The 22,516-nt window shown below is 31.6% G+C and overlaps 4 protein-coding genes across 4 annotated transcripts; 2 read left to right on the forward strand and 2 right to left on the reverse strand.

Annotated features, from left to right (window-relative positions):
* The first annotated feature begins 6,514 nt into the window (after positions 1-6,514).
* LOC105117125 (putative oligosaccharyltransferase complex subunit CG9662) lies at positions 6,515-7,343 on the forward strand. The gene has a single exon (XM_011014680.1). It carries the CDS (start codon positions 6,608-6,610, stop codon positions 7,130-7,132), a length of 525 nt encoding a protein of 174 aa, XP_011012982.1. The 5' UTR covers positions 6,515-6,607; the 3' UTR covers positions 7,133-7,343.
* Positions 7,344-8,277: 934 nt separating this feature from the next.
* Positions 8,278-12,613, reverse strand: LOC105117126 (plant intracellular Ras-group-related LRR protein 6-like). The gene is made up of 3 exons (XM_011014681.1): positions 12,156-12,613; positions 11,307-11,476; positions 8,278-9,245 (listed from the first exon to the last, which is right to left on the reverse strand). Exons 1-3 carry the CDS (start codon positions 12,351-12,353, stop codon positions 8,510-8,512), a joined length of 1,104 nt encoding a protein of 367 aa, XP_011012983.1. The 5' UTR covers positions 12,354-12,613; the 3' UTR covers positions 8,278-8,509.
* A 3,397-nt stretch (positions 12,614-16,010) lies between these two features.
* Positions 16,011-19,369, forward strand: LOC105117127 (choline monooxygenase, chloroplastic-like). Its single transcript, XM_011014682.1, has 10 exons — positions 16,011-16,441; positions 16,543-16,588; positions 17,065-17,200; positions 17,403-17,477; positions 17,583-17,792; positions 18,012-18,107; positions 18,268-18,389; positions 18,469-18,562; positions 18,998-19,048; positions 19,126-19,369. Exons 1-10 carry the CDS (start codon positions 16,135-16,137, stop codon positions 19,261-19,263), a joined length of 1,275 nt encoding a protein of 424 aa, XP_011012984.1. The 5' UTR covers positions 16,011-16,134; the 3' UTR covers positions 19,264-19,369.
* A 507-nt stretch (positions 19,370-19,876) lies between these two features.
* LOC105117128 (calcium-transporting ATPase 8, plasma membrane-type-like) lies at positions 19,877-22,451 on the reverse strand. Its single transcript, XM_011014683.1, has 8 exons — positions 22,285-22,451; positions 22,094-22,194; positions 21,436-21,481; positions 21,156-21,290; positions 20,898-21,005; positions 20,720-20,811; positions 20,287-20,384; positions 19,877-20,201 (listed from the first exon to the last, which is right to left on the reverse strand). Exons 1-8 carry the CDS (start codon positions 22,447-22,449, stop codon positions 20,191-20,193), a joined length of 756 nt encoding a protein of 251 aa, XP_011012985.1. The 5' UTR covers positions 22,450-22,451; the 3' UTR covers positions 19,877-20,190.
* Positions 22,452-22,516: the final 65 nt, after the last annotated feature.

Genomic DNA, 22,516 nt, shown 5'->3' on the forward strand with positions numbered 1-22,516 from the left:
AAAAAAGGCCAAGAACCATTACAATATTTAAAATGCATGAGAGGTTTAAGGAGCTTTGGACTCCATATTGATACTAGGAATAATTCCCATCTAGGTAGTTAGATCTTTTTGTCATTGAAAGTCCTTGAGATTTATGTTTTAGAACAAGTTAATTCTTTCATTCGATTTTATTATTAATTTCTTTTAAGGTTAATTCTCGATGTTGTTCAATTGTCAAACTTAGAAACCGAGATTCAACCCATTTTCGCGTGCTGCAATGTCCTTCTTAAGCTCATACCACTTTAAACAAAATAAAAGAAAAAAAGGTACTAATTTTGCACGATGTAAGATCTTGAGGACCAAATTCTGAAAAATAAGGCTTCATCCCAATTCTGAAATACGCGGTCACATTCTTTAATTTTTATATTTTTATATTTTTAAAAGAATTAAAAAATATTTTATTTTTTATTTTAAATTAATATTTTTTTTAGTGTTTTTAGATGATTTTAATAAGTTAATATTAAAAATATTTTTTAAAAAATAAAAAATATTATTTTAATATATTTTAAAATAAAATTTTTTTAAAAATATTATTAAAACAATAAAATAATAGCTCCATCTCGATCCTTAACTAACTCTATTATGAATTTCTAACTAAACTAGTAAAATAATATAATTTATTATTCAACCTATCCTTAACTTTTTAAAAGATAAAAAATCAATTCAGAATCAAAAATCAACTTAAAATTCAATTTCTTCTCTCGATCAAATATGTACTTTTTAAAATATTTTTAAGGTAACAAAATATTTAATTTAAACATTTCTCATCTAATGAAACCATTTGAAATAAAAATTTAATATTTTTATAAATGGAATCATTGAAACAATGTCTTTCTCTTTTTAGATCAAATTTCAGCGATTGCCTCTCTCTCCTACTATGAGATAAAGATTAAAAAGTAATAAAATTAAAGTTTAATATTGAAATGAATATTTAAAAAATACAAAAAATTTGTCACTTTATAGCCAAAAAAAAAATAGATACAAGGGATAAAAATATAGTTCACCAACAAATTCGACCGCGCCACTTATATGTATTGCATTGCACCCCTTTACCTTGTAATTCAACCCTAAAAAAAAAAATAGAAGCTCAAATATGTAAAAGAAAAGTTTAAAGAATAAATTGAAAATTTTCAAAAATTATACCCTTATAAAAAACAATAAAATATAAGAGAACAAAGAGTGATGTGGTTACCATAAAAAACCATATCTTTTAGCTTTATGGTGAAATAATAGATAATGTGACCCGTAGATCCTTTATTTTAACGTTTGCAAAGAACTTTGATCATCTCTAGTTATTGAAAGAGCAGGCCTCTTTGTTTTTCGCCTTAAAAAATTATTTCAGGAGAATTCATCCCTAACCCCGCATGCGAACGCCATTCTCTTGAAAATACCTGAAGTACATTATTACCTCCAATGCACGTGGTTCCATTCAATACGACTGTACCTAAGATGACGGTGAGTGATTTGATGTCTTAATACTCCAAAAAACAGCACTACATTTTGTTTTAATTATTTAAAAATAAAAAAAGAAAAATAATAATTTTTTTAAATACCTTTGAAATGAAAAAAACAGCTTTAAAAATCTTGTTAATAGTATAGTAATGGTTTTTTAAATTTTTTTACTTTAAAATATATTAAAATAATATTTTTTTATTTTTTTTAAATTTATTTTTGATATCAATGTATTAAAACAATTTAAAATTATTAAAAAATAATTTAAAACAAAAAAAATTATATTTCCTATAACCTGTAAAAACAAACAAACAGTCCAGAGATTTCATTCCATTGTTTTTTTTTAATATATTTAGTGGAATAGGATATTTTCTTTTTTCAACCAGGCATATTTAAAAATCCCTACAAAAATAATTATTAAAAAATCATAGTTTGATACTAAGATCAACATTCTCATCATGAAACTCCACCAAAATATAAAATGTAATTAACTACATCCTCGAAAGAAAATTGTAGTATCTGGAGTATGTTTGATATTGTAATAGTTTTTGTGGTTGTGATTTAAAAAATAATATTTTATAAAGAATAATTTTAGATGAGGTTGGTTTGGTAAAAAATATATTTGGTTAGACTTAAAATTGAATAAAAAGTAATTTAATGTGTTTTATTAAGATTACTTTTCAAATTGAAATTGTAAAATAAATAAAAAAATACATATATTAATATTGATGGTTTTTAATTGAAATATTATAGATTTAACTATTGTTATTACATAATGAAATAAATAATACTTTATATAAAGTATTTTTTAGTATTGTATTAAACTATCTACAATTCCATCGTTTATAAAATCTATCCGATAAGAAATATAGATTTCATAGCTATCTGAGCGTACAATAACATCAAGTAAATATTATCAGAAATAAAATTGAGATTGCTATCAAATTCTATAAATACTATATCATTACGCGATCTTCTTATAATATAATTATATAATACTATTAAATAATATTAAATACTAATTTTTTAAATAAAATATAATATAAAACAATATTTTTAAATATTTTTATATTTTACCATATCAAGCTTGATTTAATGCATTTAGGTTGGATCTATTCTGAGACATTTTTATTGAAATGATGAATAATAAATTAATTTATTTTTCACTATTCAGGTGTAGCAGCGTGAATAATAAATACGGGAAAATGCAACAGAAAAAGAGGGAAAAAAAAGGGTAAGGGAAAGAGCAATGGAGACAAAAAGGTTGTTTTGGAAATTTTTTACAATGGTTTTGTTGTCATTTGGCAAGAGATGAGAGGAGATGGCAGGATTTTTTCAGATCCAACAATGGCCTTTTTTAAAAATATTATTAAAATAATAAAATAGTGGCTCCATCTCGATCCTTAACTAACTCGTATTATGAATTTCTAACTAAATTAATAAAATAATATAATTTATTATTCAACCTATCTTTAACTTTTTAAAAGATAAAAAATCAATTCAGAATCAAGAATCAACTTGAAATTTAATTTCTTCTCTCGATCAAATATATACTTTTTAAAATATTTTTAAAGTAACAAAACATTTAATTTAAACATTTCTCATCTAATGAAACCATTTGAAATAAAAATTTAATATTTTTATAAATGGAATCATTGAAACAATGTCTTTCTCTTTTTAGATCAAATTTCAGCGATTGCCTCTCTCTCCTACTATGAGATAAAGATTAAAAAGTAATAAAATTAAAGTTTAATATTGAAATGAATATTTAAAAAATACAAAAAATTTGTCACTTTATAGCCAAAAAAAAAATAGATACAAGGGATAAAAATATAGTTCACCAACAAATTCGACCGCGCCACTTATATGTATTGCATTGCACCCCTTTACCTTGTAATTCAACCCTAAAAAAAAAAATAGAAGCTCAAATATGTAAAAGAAAAGTTTAAAGGATAAATTGAAAATTTTCAAAAATTATACCCTTATAAAAAACAATAAAATATAAGAGAACAAAGAGTGATGTGGTTACCATAAAAAACCATATCTTTTAGCTTTATGGTGGAATAATAGATAATGTGACCCGTAGATTCTTTATTTTAACGTTTGCAAAGAATTTTGATCATCTCTATTGAAAGAGCAGGCCTCTTTGTTTTTCGCCTTAAAAAATTATTTCAGGAGAATTCATCCCTAACCCCGCATGTGAACGCCATTCTCTTGAAAATACCTGAAGTACATTATTACCTCCAATGCACGTGGTTCCATTCAATACGACTGTACCTAAGATGACGGTGAGTGATTTGATGTCTTAATACTCCAAAAAACAGCACTACATTTTGTTTTAATTATTTAAAAATAAAAAAAGAAAAATAATAATTTTTTTAAATACCTTTGAAATGAAAAAAACAGCTTTAAAAATCTTGTTAATAGTATAGTAATGGTTTTTTAAATTTTTTTACTTTAAAATATATTAAAATAATATTTTTTTATTTTTTTTAAATTTATTTTTGATATCAATGTATTAAAACAATTTAAAATTATTAAAAAATAATTTAAAACAAAAAAAATTATATTTCCTATAACCTGTAAAAACAAACAAACAGTCCAGAGATTTCATTCCATTGTTTTTTTTTAATATATTTAGTGGAATAGGATATTTTCTTTTTTCAACCAGGCATATTTAAAAATCCCTACAAAAATAATTATTAAAAAATCATAGTTTGATACTAAGATCAACATTCTCATCATGAAACTCCACCAAGATATAAAATGTAATTAACTACATCCTCTAAAGAAAGTTGTAGTATCTAGAATGTGTTTGATATTGTAATAGTTTTTGTGGTTGTGATTTAAAAAATAATATTTTATAAAGAATAATTTTAGATGAGGTTGGTTTGGTAAAAAATATATTTGGTTAGAATTAAGATTGAATAAAAAGTAATTTAATGTGTTTTATTAAGAATACTTTTCAAATTGAGATTGTAAAATAGTTAAAAAAATACATATATTAATATTGATGGTTTTTAATTGAAATATTATAGATTTAACTATTGTTATTACATAATAAAATAAATAATACTTTATATAAAGTATTTTTTATTATTGCATTAAACTATCTACAATTTTATCGCTTATAAAATCCATCCGATAAGAAATATAATTTTCATAGCTATTTGAGCGTACAACAACATCAAGTAAAACATCATGAGAAATAAAATTGAGATTGCTATCAAATTCTATAAATGCTATATCATTATGCGATTTTCTCATAATATAATTATGCAATACTATTAAATAAAATTAAATATTAAATTTTTAAATAAAATTTAATATAAAAAAAATATTTTTAAATTTTATTATATCAGGCTTGATTTTAATGCATCTAGGTCTAGGCTGGATCTATTCCTATAAGTGAATAATAGAGATATTTTCTGAATAATAAATTTATTTATTTTTCACTATTCATGTGTAGCAGCGTGAATAATAAATACGGGAAAATGCAACAGAAAAAGAGGGAAAAAAAAGGGTAAGGGAAAGAGCAATGGAGACAAAAAGGTTGTTTTGGAAATTTTTTACAATGGTTTTGTTGTCATTTGGCAAGAGATGAGAGGAGATGGCAGGATTTTTTCAGATCCAACAATGGAGACCCTTAGTGTTGTTTTGAGAAATTTTTGCAATGATTAATTATTTGTATTGTCAGTGAAGAAGAGAGGAGAACACACCCTCGCGAAAAACAGATTTAAATTGCTTTTCAAGAAACTGAATTTCAGTCTCAATTTTGGATGGGACTCACGACAAAAAAATAAATAAAATTAATATCTAATTAAACACTTATAAACAATATTTTATTCTAAATACCACACACCTATAATCACAACAACAAACACGCAGTAGGTGCAACATCTACCCATGTCCCATGCAGTCCTGAAATCCTTGACCAGTATTCAAATATTTGTTTTTTTATTCCAATTTCTTACCTTTTTTCTTATATTTAAAAGGTTCAAAGTTTCTTTTTAGGCATGCGAGCTCAAATCATGCCATGAAAAATCAGTAGCCGAAAACAATTATTACTTGACAATAAATGTGCTGAAACAATTATAAATGTCATTTTCATTTTCATTTTCCTGTCTACTCAAAGCAGGGGACAAAAAATAAAAATAAAAATGACACACATTTAAATGTCGAAATAGTGATCAATTTATCCACCAAACAAACCAATGAAAATTAAAGGATTCATTTAAAAAATAACGATTGATATTTTTTAAGAGTGTCAAGGGGGCTACGATCCTTTAAAGTGATTTGTGCCGAGACATTTGTGAATATAATTATGAAAACATTTATAATGTTTAAGCTATAATTATATATTAATATTTATAATATTAAGATAGAGATAAATATTTATAATGTTTATTTGTTTTATTAAAAAAAGAAGAATAGATCTGAGTCGTTAGTTTTTAATTAGAAACATCTTTATATTGTATGATACTATGTATAAAAAGAAAAATCCCCGCAAATACATGATTGTTATAAAATACAATATATATGTGGAGAGTTTAGGGGGTGTTTGACATAGTTTTTGCTAGATAATCTTAATATTTTAATATTAAAAATAAATTTTTTAAATAAAAAATTATCTTAAATTACCACAATCCGGGCTTGTTCTTCCATTCCCCTTTGTTTCAAAGAAAAACAACTAATCCTTTTTATTTTATTGTTTAGGGCTAATGACGGTTAACGGATCCATATTTTCTTTTGTATTAGAGTCCAATTGCTCTTCGCTCCAATCCAGCCCAAACTAGGATAACCCGGATATCAATCTGATTACAAAAAAATCTCTAACCAGTACGAGGATAACCCCAACCAAAATAACAAACACTTTTACGGTGTGTTTGATAGGCAATTTAATCTGTTTTTAGTTAAAATTTTAAAAACAAAGTTTTTTTTTTAATTTTTAAATCATTTTAATATATTAATATAAAAAATATATTAAAAAAAACAAATTAATATAATTTGTTAAAAAAAACACTTTTACAATAAAAAATAAAAACTCCTGAACTCGCCTTCGCTGAGACTCCCAAGCCCCTCCCGCCCTATCAAAAGATTCAACAGATCCATCAAAATGGCACCCAAACCCGATGCCTACACCGTAGCGTCTGCCGCTTCCGACCCATCATCCACCTCCTCCATGGATCCACTCCTCCTCCTCCTCAATTTTATTCCTTACTCCGTCCTCCGCTCACCACGCCTCCGTCTCAAACTCCCCACCTTCACTCTCCCTTCCCCGATGACAGTTTTCTCTTTAGTGCTCTTCACCTACTTCATGGTCGTCTCTGGCATCGTCTATGACGTCATCGTTGAACCACCTGGTATTGGGTCAACCCAAGACCCATATACCGGATCTGTCAAGCCTTTGGTTTTCATGCCAGGAAGAGTTAATGGGCAGTATATAATTGAAGGGCTCTCTTCTGGGTTCATGTTTGTTGTAGGTGGTATTGGCATTATTTTGATGGATCTGGCACTTGATAAAAATCGGGCCAAAAGTGTTAAGGTTTCTTATGCTACTGCAGGGTTTTCCTCTGTTGTTATTGCTTATGTTATGAGTATGCTTTTTATTCGGATTAAGATTCCTGCTTATCTTCATTGAGTTTTCAGCACTTTTTTTTGAAGTATTTTAGATACTTTGTTATGGTAGAGTCTGAAATTACAATGGCGGTTTGTCAAATGAGGTTATTGTGGATTTTTATGATCTGGGTTATTCTCATTTGATCTTGTGGTGCTAATAGATCATGAAACAATTAATAGTTCTGTTAATAAAAGTTGCGAATTCTGCAGAATCGGGAAATGATTAAAGGTCATCCTTGTCAATGTTCTTGCACTGTTATGGTGAATTCCTTGGTGTTTGAATTTCTTTTCTGATAACCGTGGACGAATTTCTTTGCTTCCTGACAGTTAAATATCTAAAATTATTCAGTTGATTATATGCTGAGATGGTGATTGAATGTGTATGTAAGGTTAGCTAAGCTAGATTGATGCCTCCTTTATTAAGTTGAAGTGCAGCTAAGTGCTCTACTTCTAGCAATAGTTTTGGGTTCTTGATTAAGCAATTTTGCTGCAAAAATCTGTTGCTTTATGCATTTCTTATGATGTTGAACCACTCATTGGTGTGTCCGTTGACTTGATTAAGAAGCTTAGACAGGTTGTTCGAAGATCTATAGGTTAAAAAATCTCTAGTCTAGGCATCAGATCAAGCCTCTGTAGAGAGACCAGTCACAACTGGTGCAAGCTTCCGAGTGGTGATACTAACAGTGACTTGTAAGTATGAAGGGGGGTTTTGCAAACTGTATTGGCAGAAGAGAATCAGAGGTCAGGATTTATTTGCGAAGTGATTGTATCAAGGATTAACTGCTGTTGCAGTCCTTCGCAGATTTTGAGAGTATATCTGTATGCTTTGTCACCAATTACACCGCCACTTCAAGCTTCCCTTTCCAACCCTTCCTTCCCTCGCCCATAAGGCCATAACCATACTGTTCCCTTTAGTCCGCCACATGGTCACCCATGATGCCGTCTCCTTCATCTTGCCTTCTTCACATATTGTTTGGACAGGCAGGTTTTCTGGGAAAATGGAGGAGAATAAGCCCTCTAGTTTTTTCTCTGTAGACTTTTCTTGTAAGGAGAAGGGAGCAGAGTTGTATGATTTCTCATGACAAGTCAATCCCTTTACATTTTAGAATTGAACTTTTATGTCATTGGAGGATAATATAAGAATGTGAATGAAATGCTTGCTAAATATTTGATTCTAAAAGAAAATGAAACAGATAATATCCATTAATCATGATGCATTATGATATTTATTTACAATTTACAAATTACAAACCAAAAATAAGTCAAACGCATGGAGACCTAGGTATGAGATTCCAAGCCTTGGGGAGTTTTGGTCACCCTCTCCAATCTGAAGATCTTCATGCTCTTAAGTATGCTAAAAACTGTCCAGCTTCATGATGCAACAAACGGTCTAGCAGTCCTAAAAGAAGTTCTTTGAAGAGAACAGACGACGGGGTGAGAACATCCTCAAGTGTCTAGGAGAAGCAAGGCCTTCAATGGAACGATTCCCTGTGTATTTAGATGATTTCCTATCGTATCCAGGAGAAGTAACACCATCAAATGAGTGGTAATGATGATCAGGCGAAACATGGAACCACTGTCTGTCTTTCCTGGACCCAATTCTGCCATTGAAGGTCCCATACTTGACCAACTTACCAACCCATGACTTCTTTGTTGGGCTCTTGTGGCCTGCATTCATCTTCTCACTCAAGTACTCCTTGACAACATGCAAACCTCTCTCCACCACCTCCATTGGAGGAGAAATGAGTGGGTTCCCTTCAACATATAGCTTTTGCAGCTTCCTTAGACACCCCATGGAGTCAGGCAAAGTTGTGATCTTGTTATAACTCACGTCCAGTTCCACAAGAGATATGAGCACGCCAATGGAGTACGGTAAGGTTTCAAGATATTGGAAGTTTTGGCTTACATTAAGGACTTCTAGATTGATAAGGTTCTCGAGGTCTTCTGGGAGGGACCTTAGATTGTTGAGCCTTGCATCTAGTATTTTCAAAGAAGTGAGGTGGGAGGTAGACATCGGAAGAAACACAAGCTTGTTCGAGTTTACTGAGAGCTTCTTGAGGTTAACAAGCTCAAACCCAATAGTGTCTGGTAGCCTGCTTAGCTTGTTGAAGTTGGCATTTAGTTCTTCTAAAGATCTGAGACAAAAAGTACATAATTTGATGTAAGCATAACTTGGAATGATTGTAGTAATTATTACTTATAATTCAAATTTAATAATTAATTGCTCTCAATTCATAATTCTTATATTTTACATTTTCTACAACTTTGAATTAGCTCAATTTGTTTTTATATTTTATCCTATATTTTATTAACTTTAATTGCTCTCAATTCATAATTCTCTAATTTATCGTTTTGTCAAATATTTTTATTTAAATTGATAAAAATACCCTCACGTGAAATGTTCAAAATTAATGTAATTTTTTTTTAATAATAATGGAAAATAAAATGAATTTTATCTTAGTTTATTTTTAATAAATTAGATGGGATTTGAGTTTTTCAAGGATATTTTTGGTGGTTCGTCCGCAAATATCTATTATAAGAATACTGTGAAGAATTCATAACTGTATATGAAAACACCAACTTTATAAAAACTTTTCATAGATAATAATACCTTTATATTTTTTTAAGGACTATAATACTCTTAAATTATTTAAATAACAATTATACACTCTTATGTTTCCTCTATAAATTTTTAAATGTGTTTTCTATTTATTTATTTTTTGCTTTTCGGTGTTTCCTTTATAACTTTTTTCCTTTTCCTTTTACTAATTATACAATATTTTCTATACTCCCTTTTCATTTCGGATATAATATCCAATCTCGCGCTTCTCTTTATGAAAACGACGTACAATAATTTTTCTTTTTATAATAACATAAACTCTTTTTTTAAAAAAAAAACACACCACCATATAAGAACCTTTGGTATTTACTAAAGCTTCTATCATTTCTATAATATTTTTAGCTATTAAAAATTATTAATATATATATATATATATAGAGTCATCACTATAGTAATGTTTAACATAGTTTTGATCATTCATATGCACGAACGTGCCTAAAACTAGTGATTTCAATTATAGAGATGTATTAGAAGAAATTAGTTTTGTGAGGGCATATTAAACATTGAAATTATATTATAAAAACAAAATAAGCTAACTACTCCATTATTTCAAAGGAAATGATACATCTCAAACATGTTAAACAAAATAAAACGGCATTGGCAACTATGATGAACACAAATATATGTACAGCATGCCGATCGATCGACATCTACACTTAGCCATCTTAATCTTTTAATTAAAGTCTAAAATGAATTAATGAGTGGTGGGAAAATGGTCAAGACACTTCCAAAGGGAAAATCTTCACGATCAAGATCATAATTAATGGAGTCTGAACACACGGATCACTTGCGGATTGTATGAAAATCGTGCAAAAAACGTTTTCTGCTTTAGTGAACCGATTAATAATTGTGCCTATATATATATATATATAAAACTTTACTGAAGTAAAAAAGATTCACCTCGAATCATAATCTGCTCTTTACCTCTCCATTACTATTTTCTGAATTTTAATTCCTCAACAGCAATGAGGTTTTCCTTGATTTATTGGTAATTGTTAACCTTGACCATCCATAATGGTACAAGTCAAAGGTTTGGATTATCCCCACTAGATTATTCTACAACAACAAATATTTTTTATAGATCAAAATCGGTGAAATATATTTTTAGATTAATTTATCCATTAATCAAAACTAGATTATTTCTCAAAAGTATACTATTCATATAGACCCCATGGAGATGTTAATAAGTTTCTAATAAAAAATACATGTATTTTGTCCAGTATCCGTGAAGTCAACCGGCTAATATATAATTTCATTAGTATTCCTAATATGAAGATATCAAAGGCATGTGCGAAAATGCAACTCATGCACACAAAATAAAACAAAACATTTTATTTTCCCAAAAAAAATATTTTAAATAATTAACAACCTGTTCATTTGATATATATTAAGATTGTAAGAAGGCATACATCCTCAAATTAATGGAGCTGTTATTATCGCATATGACTCATATTACTAAAGCTAGGCCGCAATGATGAGATAGTGAATAAACAAACAATAAGATGAAAAAAAAAAAACTGAGCTATATGCATATAATATATTTCTAAGAGCAGAAGAACATCAGGAGACAACAAACCTGCAATTCTCAATGGTTCTAGGTAGGGACTCAATAAGGTTGCCTGAAACATTAAGAACTTTGAGCTTTGACAAGCATCCAATTGAGTTAGGGAGAGATTTAAGCTGATTTGAGTGAGCATCCAACACCACCAAATTTAGCATTCTTGCCGTTAAGGATTCCGGTATAATCTGCCAGATATAGGCAGAAATTCTTTGAAAAGTTAGTTTGCTTCCATGGTTAACCATGAATAAACATGTGCTAACATATCTCTGCATAGGATTTTGAATGGTTATCTATACTCAAAACAAACTTAAAATATTTGAATGGTTATCTATACTCAAAACAAACCCTAATTGTTTGAGATCCAAGAGAGTAAAATATGAGAGAAACCCAAAGAAATTAAATAGAAGTGGGATTTCCGAAAGGACATATACATGCAGACCAGTATTTTGTAGGAAGCTTAAGACTGAATCAAAGAAGGGGGGAATCAAAAGGAATAAGCTTCTTTTTATTTGGGATTAGCAAAAAATAGAAAAAGTAAATTGTTATAAGATTACTTTCCTTTTTTTCCCCTAAAGAAAGACAACATTTTTATTTACTAGGTTCAAACTCAAAATGGTATCAGATTGATATTTCAGCACCTCCAAAAGAAATGAATCCTATTCGCAACAATTGAGGCTTATTTCCATAAAAACAAAAAAGAAATCAAAGGGACAACAAAAAAGTTGTGTTAAAATCAATCAAAACTTTGTTTGGTTTAACCTTGAGAAGGGTTTCTTTTCTTTCTGTACTGCAAAAAAGTTTTTTATTGGGTTATTCATATTCACTTTAGCAACAATATGGGAATTTATGTGCGTGTGTGTATACCTGCAGATCATTGTTGGAGAGGTTAAGTTTGCAAATAGTAGCTAAGTTGAGTGAAGGGTGAGGTAGAGTCTCCAGAGACATGCCACTCAGATCAACAACTTCAAGCCTTTCTTCCTCGATTGCCTTCCTTCTGTCTCCATTAATCTTCCTCCTATCCACTCTATTCATCATTTGCTGTTGTCGCTGTTCATACATCATCTTTGCAACTCTAAACCATACAACAAATACAACAGGGTGATTATAAGATATAAGGTATGAGAGAGAGAGAGAGCAGAGGCTATTATAGTGAACGAAACAAGAACAAGAACAAGAAAAGAAAGACAAGGGCTATGGTACTACTTTTGTATGGGTTATATTTCTATGAGCATTATTTTGAGACCCCGAAAGCTATAAATATATCTTTAGAATGCAAAGGACGTACGGGTGAGGAAGATAACGAAAGGGCATGACGATTTTGGAAGTACTAGGCCGTATTGTTAGGCTTTGCGTGGCTATGTTTCTTGTTCGATTAAGTCAACTCCTTCCATTTTTTATCGTTTTCCTTCTCTCTCTCTCTCTGTTTTTTGGTTGAGGGCCACAGGCTACCCGCTAATCTCGTTCCCTTTTTTGTCTTCATCTTTTTTTTTTTTTTTAACTAAGGCACCGTTTATTTGTGTTCTTTCACTTTTTCTTTTTTTAACTAAGGCACCGTTTATTTGTGTTCTTTCATAAAAAATAGATTTTAAAAAATAAATTAATTTTTAATATTAGATAATATTATAAAAATAAATTAAAAATAACTTATTAACTTTTTTTAAAATTTATTAAAAGAATAAGAATCAAGTCCAACCTATAAAAAGTTAAAGAACGATGAAATGAATAAAAAATTATAAATTATTTTAAATAAAATAAATAATAATAAAAATAAAATTGATTAAATTTAAAAAATTAAAAAGATGAAAGATAATGAAATTAAAAAATAAATTATTTTAAATAAAATAAATAAATAAAAATAAGAACTAAATTTGATAGATAAATTTTTTTAATTAAAACAAAGATAAGAAAAAAATAAATAAAAAATAAGGATTAAAATTGATATAAAAATAAAATTAAATCAAATTCTAAAAGAATAAACTACAGAAAAAAAAAATAAGGATCAAATTTGATATAACTAACAAATAATCAGATATTTTTATATTTTTATATTTTTTAAAAATATTTTTAATTAAAAAATATTTTTCTAAAAATCATATCAAATTTTTATTTAACTGTAAAATATTTTTGTTAATAAATTTTTTTAATAGTAAATAAACATGAAAAATTTAAAAAGTGGTCCTTAAAGAACCACTTTTTTAAACAAACAGGGCAAAATCCCTAACCAGAACACCAAACTCAAGTCCCCCTATTATGATGAAACCAAAGGCCCTAACAAGAAGAGCAAACTCAAGTCCCCCTATTATGATGAAACGTTCATTTACATCCTCTAAACTATGTAAGCAATTTCATCCTGAATCTATGGTGCATTTATCCGTCATTAGTTTAGTCTTACCAACTTGCTAAGAAGTACGCTTTTTATCACACGACTTGTAAAGGCTGCACTGTGGGAGCAAGGAGTAAGCTGTGATCCTATCTGACTCACAATGAACATGTCGTTCCTACAACTTGTAATTTTCATGGATAATTTTTTCAATATGTTACACGAAATTTCTTTAAATTAGATTGGATTCCCACTTGATTTTTTATATTCAAAATGCAACGTTAAACGAGGAATGCGATAAAAAATTCTAGTAAAGAGACTTTAATTGGAATGAAACTTGTGATGGAGCAATTTCGATAAACGTGGGATATTTTTAGGCTTAGTTCTGTATTTTTGGGGGTGTAAATGAAAAGTCACATCACAATTGGGGATCTTATTTGAAGTTATCCCGAGAAAAAAATAATTATGAAACCAAACCAAGTAACCGGTCATAAGAACAATTTATTTATTTATTTATTTTTTGAAAAAAGAGAAACCAATGATCAATTAATATAGAGATGTTAACCAATGTGCCATCGCGTTGGCAGCTAATTAAAAACATAAATGCCCAATGGTTCGGTGGATTTAGTCGACCATGATCATACCCATTTATCGTATTTTATGATTAATTAATACCATAAGAATTAATATAAAAAAAGAATAAAAATTTACCTTGGAGATATACATAGAAAATCTATGTTAGTTGCATAGAACGAATAAAAATAATCCATATTGATATTTGTCTTCTATATTCATACAACGAGATTTTTGAAAGATCACATGATTATATATTGTTCCAGCGCGATTTGTCTCTCAGATTCATATATTTTTTATTTCATGAATTGAATGCTGTCAACAAATTTTCACCATCATGTGAATCCGCCACAGAAACCTCCTTTTTACATAATGGCATATATATCTTCATTTAGGAATTCTGTATTAGGATGATTATTCTTAATATTATTTTCTGCAAAATTAACTATTTTGCACATGATATTAATGTCATGAATCACCCTTTCAAGATATGTTTTAGGGTCAAATAGGTTATCATAGCTGTTCAAGTCTATCTTGATGACTACAAAATCACTAGGGAGACGTGTATTTAACAAGTTTGATTATAATAGAGAGTTTCATACATGGTGTTTAACATTTTTATAAATTTTTTCTTCATCCCTGCATGGTTTTTTTAGCTTTGAACAGCTAGAATGAGATTTCGATGGAGAACGGGGTTACTGGTAAAGGCTATGGCCTATGACCTTGCCTTTTGATCTATGAAGATCCTGTTTTGATGATCTCGAATGAGAATGCTCCTCGTAGTGACAAAACCTACTCCTTAGAATGATGGGGGTATTGTAACTACTTTTTTCCATTTTATTTTGTCTCGTCTCTTCTAGAACATGGAAGTGTCAATGTACAAGAGGTGCAAATTGTTGAAAAGTTGGTAACAGATGGACAAGGAGAGCCTAAGCGATTGTTGGGTAGCCAAAATATTTATTACGAGTGCTTATTTGTTGAGCATGTTGTTAGAGGTCGATCGGATTTGATGAAGATGATAGAAGGTCTATAACTCTTTTACCTAGTGTTTCCATGTTATCATTCATGAAAAGATCTCAAAATCAAGTGCTAATAAGAGGTAAAAAGGGTTTGGATAGGAAGTTAGCGAAGCTTTTCCTTTTTTTTGCACGCCAACACCATTAATAAAATAAAGTTAGTGAAAAACTTTAACAAATCTCTAGGCTTTTTCATGGCGGATAATGAAGTGCATTACACTGATGGGTTGATGTTACTTGCAAAACAAACTCTTTGGTGCTTATATCATTTTTTTAGTTTTGTTTTTCAAGAACCAGTAAGTAAAAGAATCACGAAAATGAAAGGTATCTTCTTTATATATAGTGAAATGATGAATGATATGGCTAGTATTGTTTATATCTCAAGGAAAAGGGAGTTAATAAATTAACCTTCCAGCCAGTGAAACCTATATTGGGGCTGGGCTCAGGAGTGGGTGAGTCAACAGTTCTTTCTTCTTCTTTTTCAAAGCAGTCTCATTTATTTAAAAATAAAATTATGAAGAAATGAAATAACAGGTTTAAAAAAATTGATGAGGTCTTATTAAATTCTAACCAAATCCTCTAGATTATGGGGTGACCTATACAGTCAACTAAGTTTTTTGGGGATCAATGGAATAGCCTGTCGAAAAAGGCTCGTCACTAGATGGACTCTGGTCTCATAGCCGAGCTTCAGAGAAGATAGAAAATGAGCTCTCCTTGTTAGAGGCTGACCAGTTTGGTCCTCTTTCCTAAATGCAACTTTTAGTTTGATCCTTAAATACAATTTATTATTATTATTATTTTGGTCTCAGTAAAAGATGTGACTGCGTCTCTGCCTTTTGTCCCTGATTATAACCACTGCAGTATTCCTGGATTTGTCCTGCTTATAACCATTTTATTTCTTAGGAACATCCGTCAAGTCAGTGTCTCCTTGGCGATGACCATGATCACTGCAACTACAATGGCAGTACTGCTCAAACCCATGATCACTGCTCACCGCCTTCTCCTCTTCCAAACCCAAAAACATACTTCAATTATTGCAAAACAACAAAAACAACATGGGTCTCTTCTTGTTGCCAGCTCTGTCCGTCAGAGTGATAACTACTGTCAAAATCTGGTCGATGAATTTGACCCAAATATTCCTATAGAGAAAGCCTTGACCCCACCTAGCTCATGGTACACCGACCCTTCTTTTTTTGATTTTGAACTCCATCATGTCTTCTATAAAGGCTGGCAGGCTGTTGGTTAGTTCTTTAGTTTCTTGTTTTTCTCTTCTTCTAGAGTATAATTAAATTGGTTTCATGAATTATAGCCAAGTTTCATCATGAATTTCTTGAATTTTCAGGATATACTGAACAGATGAAGAATCCTCGTGATTTTTTCACTGGAAGGTATCGTTTATTTATGTGTTAAATGCCCACGTGTTGAAAAGTGGATCTTTTGTTTGCTTGTTTGTTTTTTCTTGAATTCTTGAATTTCTTGTTGAGTTCATGAAACAACAAGGGAAATATGCTTGAATACGGATTCTGTTTTCTATTTTATATCAGTAGATGGTCTATACGGCCTTTGAGCTGCACAACATGGGATATCCCTCCTCTTTTCTAAGTTCCCCGCATCCTGGATGCTAGCCGGATTTGATACCAGTTGTCTTCTTCCACCTTCGATTAACTTACCGTTTAATAAAACTTGGCACAAATGGATTCTTGCATGTTTAACCAATTCATTTGATTCTTATAAAAATCAATTGAAATCATTGAATGCGCATTTTGTTTTGATGTGCATTTCAATTTCCAATCAATATCTCTTTCGTCCACCCCTTTATTCATTGTTTCTGAGAATGAAATGGAGGGTCAATTATATATGGCAGATTGGGGAATGTAGAGTTTCTGGTGTGTCGAGATGATGATGGCAAGATTCATGCTTTTCACAATGTGTGTCGCCATCATGCCTCTCTTGTTGCATCTGGAAATGGGCAAAAGCCTTGTTTTGTATGCCCTTATCATGTGAGTTCACTTTTGAATTTCTTTGGTTTTGACCACAAAAAAAATACAAGTGTACTAGCTCACCTGCAAAATTCAAACTTTCAATGCATCTTCGAATAGTTCGTTTTGATCGACCATTTTGTTTATAAAGTGTGTGTTAAATTCATAGGTGGTGTAAACTATTTTAACTTTAACATATAAATACATCTAATTTTTCTTACAGGGGTGGACATATGGGTTGGATGGAGCACTTCTTAAAGCAACCAGGATAACCGGGATCCAAAATTTTGATGTAAATGTATGCTGAAACATATGGTCTCAATCCTATTTTCAATTCATATAAGACATTTTCTGGTTTTGATTGATAATTTTGTTGATTTATTTATCTGATCATTGAACATAGGAGTTTGGGCTTAAACCACTAAATGTTGCAACTTGGGGGCCATTTGTTCTCCTCACTTTGGACAAGGAGATTTTACCACAGCAAGAAGCTGACAATACAGTGGGGAGTGCATGGCTTGGTAGCTGTTCAGAATTTCTTGGTGCAAATGGAGTTGATTCTTCTCTAAGCTATCTTTGCAGGCGTGTATACGATATTGAATGTAACTGGAAGGTAATTGTCCTTAACTTGCTATTTTGTCTTGAATTATCTCATGGTCCTTTCATTTTATTCTGCCTCCTAGTTAATCATGTGGTATTACATTTATTCATTGTTGTCGGAATGGATTTGATGTCTTCTCTATTAGAACCAAGCCTTGTAGAAATCAGTGGCCATCACTATTGCTATCTTGATTTCATAGACTGCTGATGATCGTTGGTTTCTTCTTTTTAGGTGTTCTGTGATAATTACTTAGATGGTGGTTACCATGTACCATATGCTCATAAAGGCCTTGCATCTGGTCTTAAGCTTAACTCTTACTCCACCAAGGTATGCTTCTCTCATCTTCTTCTCCACATAGGCATTTTGTGTTCTGTATCATGTCTCTCTTACCAGTCTAAAAGAATACTTCAATGTCTTTGTTTTTTCCTGAGGTATATCATTCTTATTATGATTGTTGTCTTACGTAAATGGTTGCTCTTTGAGATAGACATATGAAAAGGTTAGCATCCAAAGCTGTGATGGTGGCTCGACGGAAAGTGAAGATGATATTGATCGACTTGGGTCAAAAGCCTTGTATGCTTTCATTTACCCTAATTTTATGATTAACAGGTACCCTCTTGGCGACTGTGTGTTAATTCATTTGTTATGTCAGTTCTCTGGTAACTTGAGTGTCTTATGGATCTCGTAGGTATGGACCATGGATGGACACTAATCTGGTGCTCCCGCTAGGACCCAGGAAATGCCAGGTGATATTTGACTACTTTATTGAAGCCCATCTCAAGGTACTTTCTAGGCATGCCTGCTTGTATATTGCGAGGATACATGATGATAAATATTGTGTTGTCATTTATCAGTACATAAAAAGACGAAGGGTGGTTTTTCCTTTTCTATTTCTAAATCAAAAACAAAAATCAAAGAAGGAATGATTTTGTTCATCTTTAGTATTTTACTTGGTGGTTCTTGAAAGGGTTTTAGAGATGGACTCGTGAACCTGATAAATTACAGGGGCGATGAGCTCCATACGCTATACCTATCATTTATGTGCAGATTGTAAAAAAAAATTCTGCTTCTTGTTGCAATTCTGGTAACCTATGATTACTTTTATGTGCCGGTGAAGTTGTTAAATTCTGCTTCTTATTGCAATTCCGGTAACCTGTGATTACTTTTATGTGCCGGTGAAGTTGTTCAATTGAGGATTTTAAACATTTTGGTGTCAGGACGACAAAGATTTCATAGAAAGAAGTCTAGTTGATAGTGAGAGAGTGCAGGTATGTCATCCACGCTCCATTACCGTAAAGTTTATGGCCAGTTTGGAGTTTATTCTAAGATTAATATAAACATGCAGATAGAAGATATCGTGTTGTGCGAAGGTGTTCAGAGAGGCCTTGAAACACCAGCATACTGTAGCGGCAGATACGCTCCCACGGTTGAGAATGCCATGCACCATTTCCACCAATTGCTTCACCATATACTCAAAGAATGATTCCTTGTTATTATCTGGCGCTTGCAATCAGGACCCAAATGATTTCTTGTCTCTTGCATTTTCCGTCGTTTGGTGTGCCTTTTAAAACTGTGATTTAAGGCGTGAAAGGAAAGGATGTGTCCCTCATTAAGAACAAGGCAATGGCGTGCTCAGAACGGCAGGCCTGTCTTCCATTTCGTTTCTGGAACAAGGCAATGGCACTATGTCAATGTGCTCATAACGGCAGGCCTGTCTTCCATTTCGTTTCTCAGTATGTATTCATTCAGCTTCCAACATTGACCCCGCTGTTACCTAGGCTTCTGCACTGTCTTAAACATGAGCGTTTTATCTCATATCAGTGGTGTAAGACCAAGCCGGCGTATGGAGAAAAGAGCGGCAACCACACGAATTCGCCATCTATGATCTATTAAAAATTGCAATTAGAACTGAGACGGTGCAGAGAGTATTTCGAAATTATAAGCTAACTTCCACTTCAAATTAGGGATTTCCCCATCTGCTGATTAACTTCCACATCACTCCCCACCACCTTCAACTCCCAGCATCGTGTAAACTGTATATAACCATAATTTCCTCATTAAACTTTGGAGATTTGACAAACATGAAAGCCCTCAGATTGACAAAACATTCCATGCATTAATTCAAAAAAATGTTAATGCATTTGGTTCCATGATTTCATAACTGTAAACACAATCTAGAAAAGGTATGTGCTAAATTGAACTCGAGTAAGTTATTTTTCTCCTAGACAATCCTCGCTAGACACTGGAGCATAAAGTTATAAGTGAAAAAAATAAAAAATTCTTCACAAGTATGTCACCATCCGTGCACATCTGTAGCGTCCTATGAAGCAAATATGAAGAAACTGTGCTGATAGACTAGTAAATTTATATTAGCCAGGTTGATGTTAGTACTGTGAGTCTTTCGAGACCTCTACTGATCACCTGAAAGACAATGACAGGAAAATATCAGACTTGATATACCACACGCTATGAAGAGAAGATGAACAGGAAAATAAATGATTCTTACTTGGAGAGTTACCACTTCGATGAAACATCTTTGTAAAGAACTTGTGCAAGGGAGTTTGTGGAACAGGTATCAGTTTACCAATAACAGCAAGCGGCCAACTGGTTGGAAAGAATAAAAAGAGAAAACTACAGTTTAGATATGCAAATATGAGCCAATTGGTATGATAACATGTATGTATGTATGTATGTTTCCATGCGCATTAGATAGATGATGTGAGCTTTGCTACAGCCTCTTGCATCAGATAGATGATGTGAGCTTTGCTACAGCCTACATCTAGACATGATACGAGCCTTGTTATAATTACAGTTTCTGGAACAGGATATCTCAAGCTTGCTATCTACAACCATGTTGGTAAATAGCATTTGATGAAAATCATAACATAATTAGTTACTATAATAGAACTCAGAGAAATCCTTGACGGGCTGCAGTTTACCTGATAATAGCAATAACTGCTGAAATCAGCCACTGTTTCCAATTGAGCTGGACTGTAGAAGTGAACTTCCCAACAAACTCAATAATGATAACCTATAAAAAGCAAAGGAAAAGCATGTTCATGGATAGCACACAAAGACCCAAAACCTAGGGCATTGAATAAGTTAAAAGGGTCTTACCTGAAGTACAAGTGTTATTCCAACTATAACAATGAAAAGATGGTTTTTTGTAATCCCTTTGAAAATATTTAATTCATCTGGCTTCCGGGCATTGAATTCATTGAAGATCTGCAGTACAGAAAAGTACTCACCTTATCATGCTTTGTAGTTATGAACTCTTAACAACCAGATCATATCAACAATGCTAAAATGGAATTTAACTGGAATCATCGTAATTGTTTGTTGCTTCATTTTGTTTAAGAGGAGTTAAAGACTAACCTGACAGAGCACAAATGCATTGAATATCAAGGTATTCTTCACCTTGTTTGCACGCTGAGGGGTTTCATGCTCCAACCCCAGTAAGCTCTTCCCTCGAAAATTAAGGACAAGCAACACGCTCACTTGATATGCTGCCTAAATTTTTAGGAACCACAATTGGAAATTACCATTATTGTACTTTATGTGAATGAAAAAAAAACTAAGCACCAGATAATTTACAGCAATTTAAAATGTTAGCACTGACAAGACATATAGAATAAAACCAAATATTAATCTGTACCTGTATCAGCAAGTTCCTCCACATGTTATTTGTAATTAGTGGTTCCCTGAAAGAGAATATACACAATAAGTAAATCATAGAAAATGCAAACATGATATTTGTAAATAGTGGTTCCCTGAAAAAGAATATACACCATAAGGTAAATCATAGAAAATGCAAATGCACATCTGAATTAGTTTGATAACAGAGCGCCAAAAGGACCATAAAAAGACCAAACATAGGCATTTTGCCTGCGAAATATCATTGTAAAACAAGGGCTAAAACTTCTCATGCTGCTACAAAGGGCACCACAATTGTTACAGAAGAGACATCTACAATGTTGAAACAAGTTATCTAGTAACAGAAAGCAACATGGAGCAGGCTAATAGCTGGATTTTAGGCCGAGGTGGGCAGGTTTCAACTTGTGGTAGGGGGGAAGCCATAAGTCAGGCTCAAGAATCAAACTAAAAACAAAGCCATCCACATTTCTTAAAGAGTCCAGATGAGATGCTAGTTGTACACATCCAATATCCACTTCTAAATTTCCAACGCAAATTTCCTTTCATCAAATTATAACAGAAAGCAGGACACCGTTCTAGCTTAGAACAGCTTGATTTAGTTCTAAGATATTTAAAATTTTATACACTGACAAGGTGCAAACCATTTCAACATTTCATACCTACGACCAACTGGAGGTCTATGCATCAGGTGATCTGTTGGAGGCTCAGTAGCCAGTGCCAATGCTCCAAGAGTATCCATGATAAGGTTAACCCACAGGAGCTGTATTAAAAGATAGAACCAAAACATGAATACAGAACTAACTGAAACAATTATCTTTTTTAGTTAGTGTAACTAGGAGACCGCAAATACCTGCACTGCATTTAATGGGACATCACCAGAAGAAATTGCAGCCACAACATTTATAATAAGAGCTGCAACATTAACCGTAAGCTGAAACTGGATAAATTTCTGGATATTTGCATATACAGATCTACCCCAACGGACAACCTGCATTAAGGAGACATTAAAAATCATTGAAAATGCACTTACAAAAAGAATGAAACATTAATATCTGAGTTACGGTGACAGATAATTTGGAAGA

The sequence above is a fragment of the Populus euphratica genome, unplaced genomic scaffold (assembly GCF_000495115.2).
Source record: "Populus euphratica unplaced genomic scaffold, PopEup_1.0 scaffold1185.1, whole genome shotgun sequence".
Taxonomy (NCBI): domain Eukaryota; kingdom Viridiplantae; phylum Streptophyta; class Magnoliopsida; order Malpighiales; family Salicaceae; genus Populus; species Populus euphratica.

Bases quoted from the DNA above. Each gene is read 5' to 3' on its own strand.
- LOC105117125 (XM_011014680.1), top strand. From the start codon at position 6,608: ATGGCACCCAAACCCGATGCCTACACCGTAGCGTCTGCCGCTTCCGAC.
- LOC105117126 (XM_011014681.1), bottom strand. From the start codon at position 12,353: ATGATGTATGAACAGCGACAACAGCAAATGATGAATAGAGTGGATAGG. The intron at 11,477-12,155 runs GTATACACACAC...TATATCTGGCAG, and splicing joins TCTCCAACAATGATCTGCAG to ATTATACCGGAATCCTTAAC. The intron at 9,246-11,306 runs GTTTGTTGTCTC...TTTTTGTCTCAG, and splicing joins AGAACCATTGAGAATTGCAG to ATCTTTAGAAGAACTAAATG.
- LOC105117127 (XM_011014682.1), top strand. From the start codon at position 16,135: ATGACCATGATCACTGCAACTACAATGGCAGTACTGCTCAAACCCATG. The intron at 16,442-16,542 runs GTTAGTTCTTTA...TTGAATTTTCAG, and splicing joins TAAAGGCTGGCAGGCTGTTG to GATATACTGAACAGATGAAG. The intron at 19,049-19,125 runs GTATGTCATCCA...ATAAACATGCAG, and splicing joins TTGATAGTGAGAGAGTGCAG to ATAGAAGATATCGTGTTGTG.
- LOC105117128 (XM_011014683.1), bottom strand. From the start codon at position 22,449: ATGATTTTTAATGTCTCCTTAATGCAGGTTGTCCGTTGGGGTAGATCT. The intron at 21,291-21,435 runs GTACAGATTAAT...CTAAAAATTTAG, and splicing joins GGAGGAACTTGCTGATACAG to GCAGCATATCAAGTGAGCGT. The intron at 21,006-21,155 runs GTTAGTCTTTAA...TCTGTACTGCAG, and splicing joins ATGCATTTGTGCTCTGTCAG to ATCTTCAATGAATTCAATGC.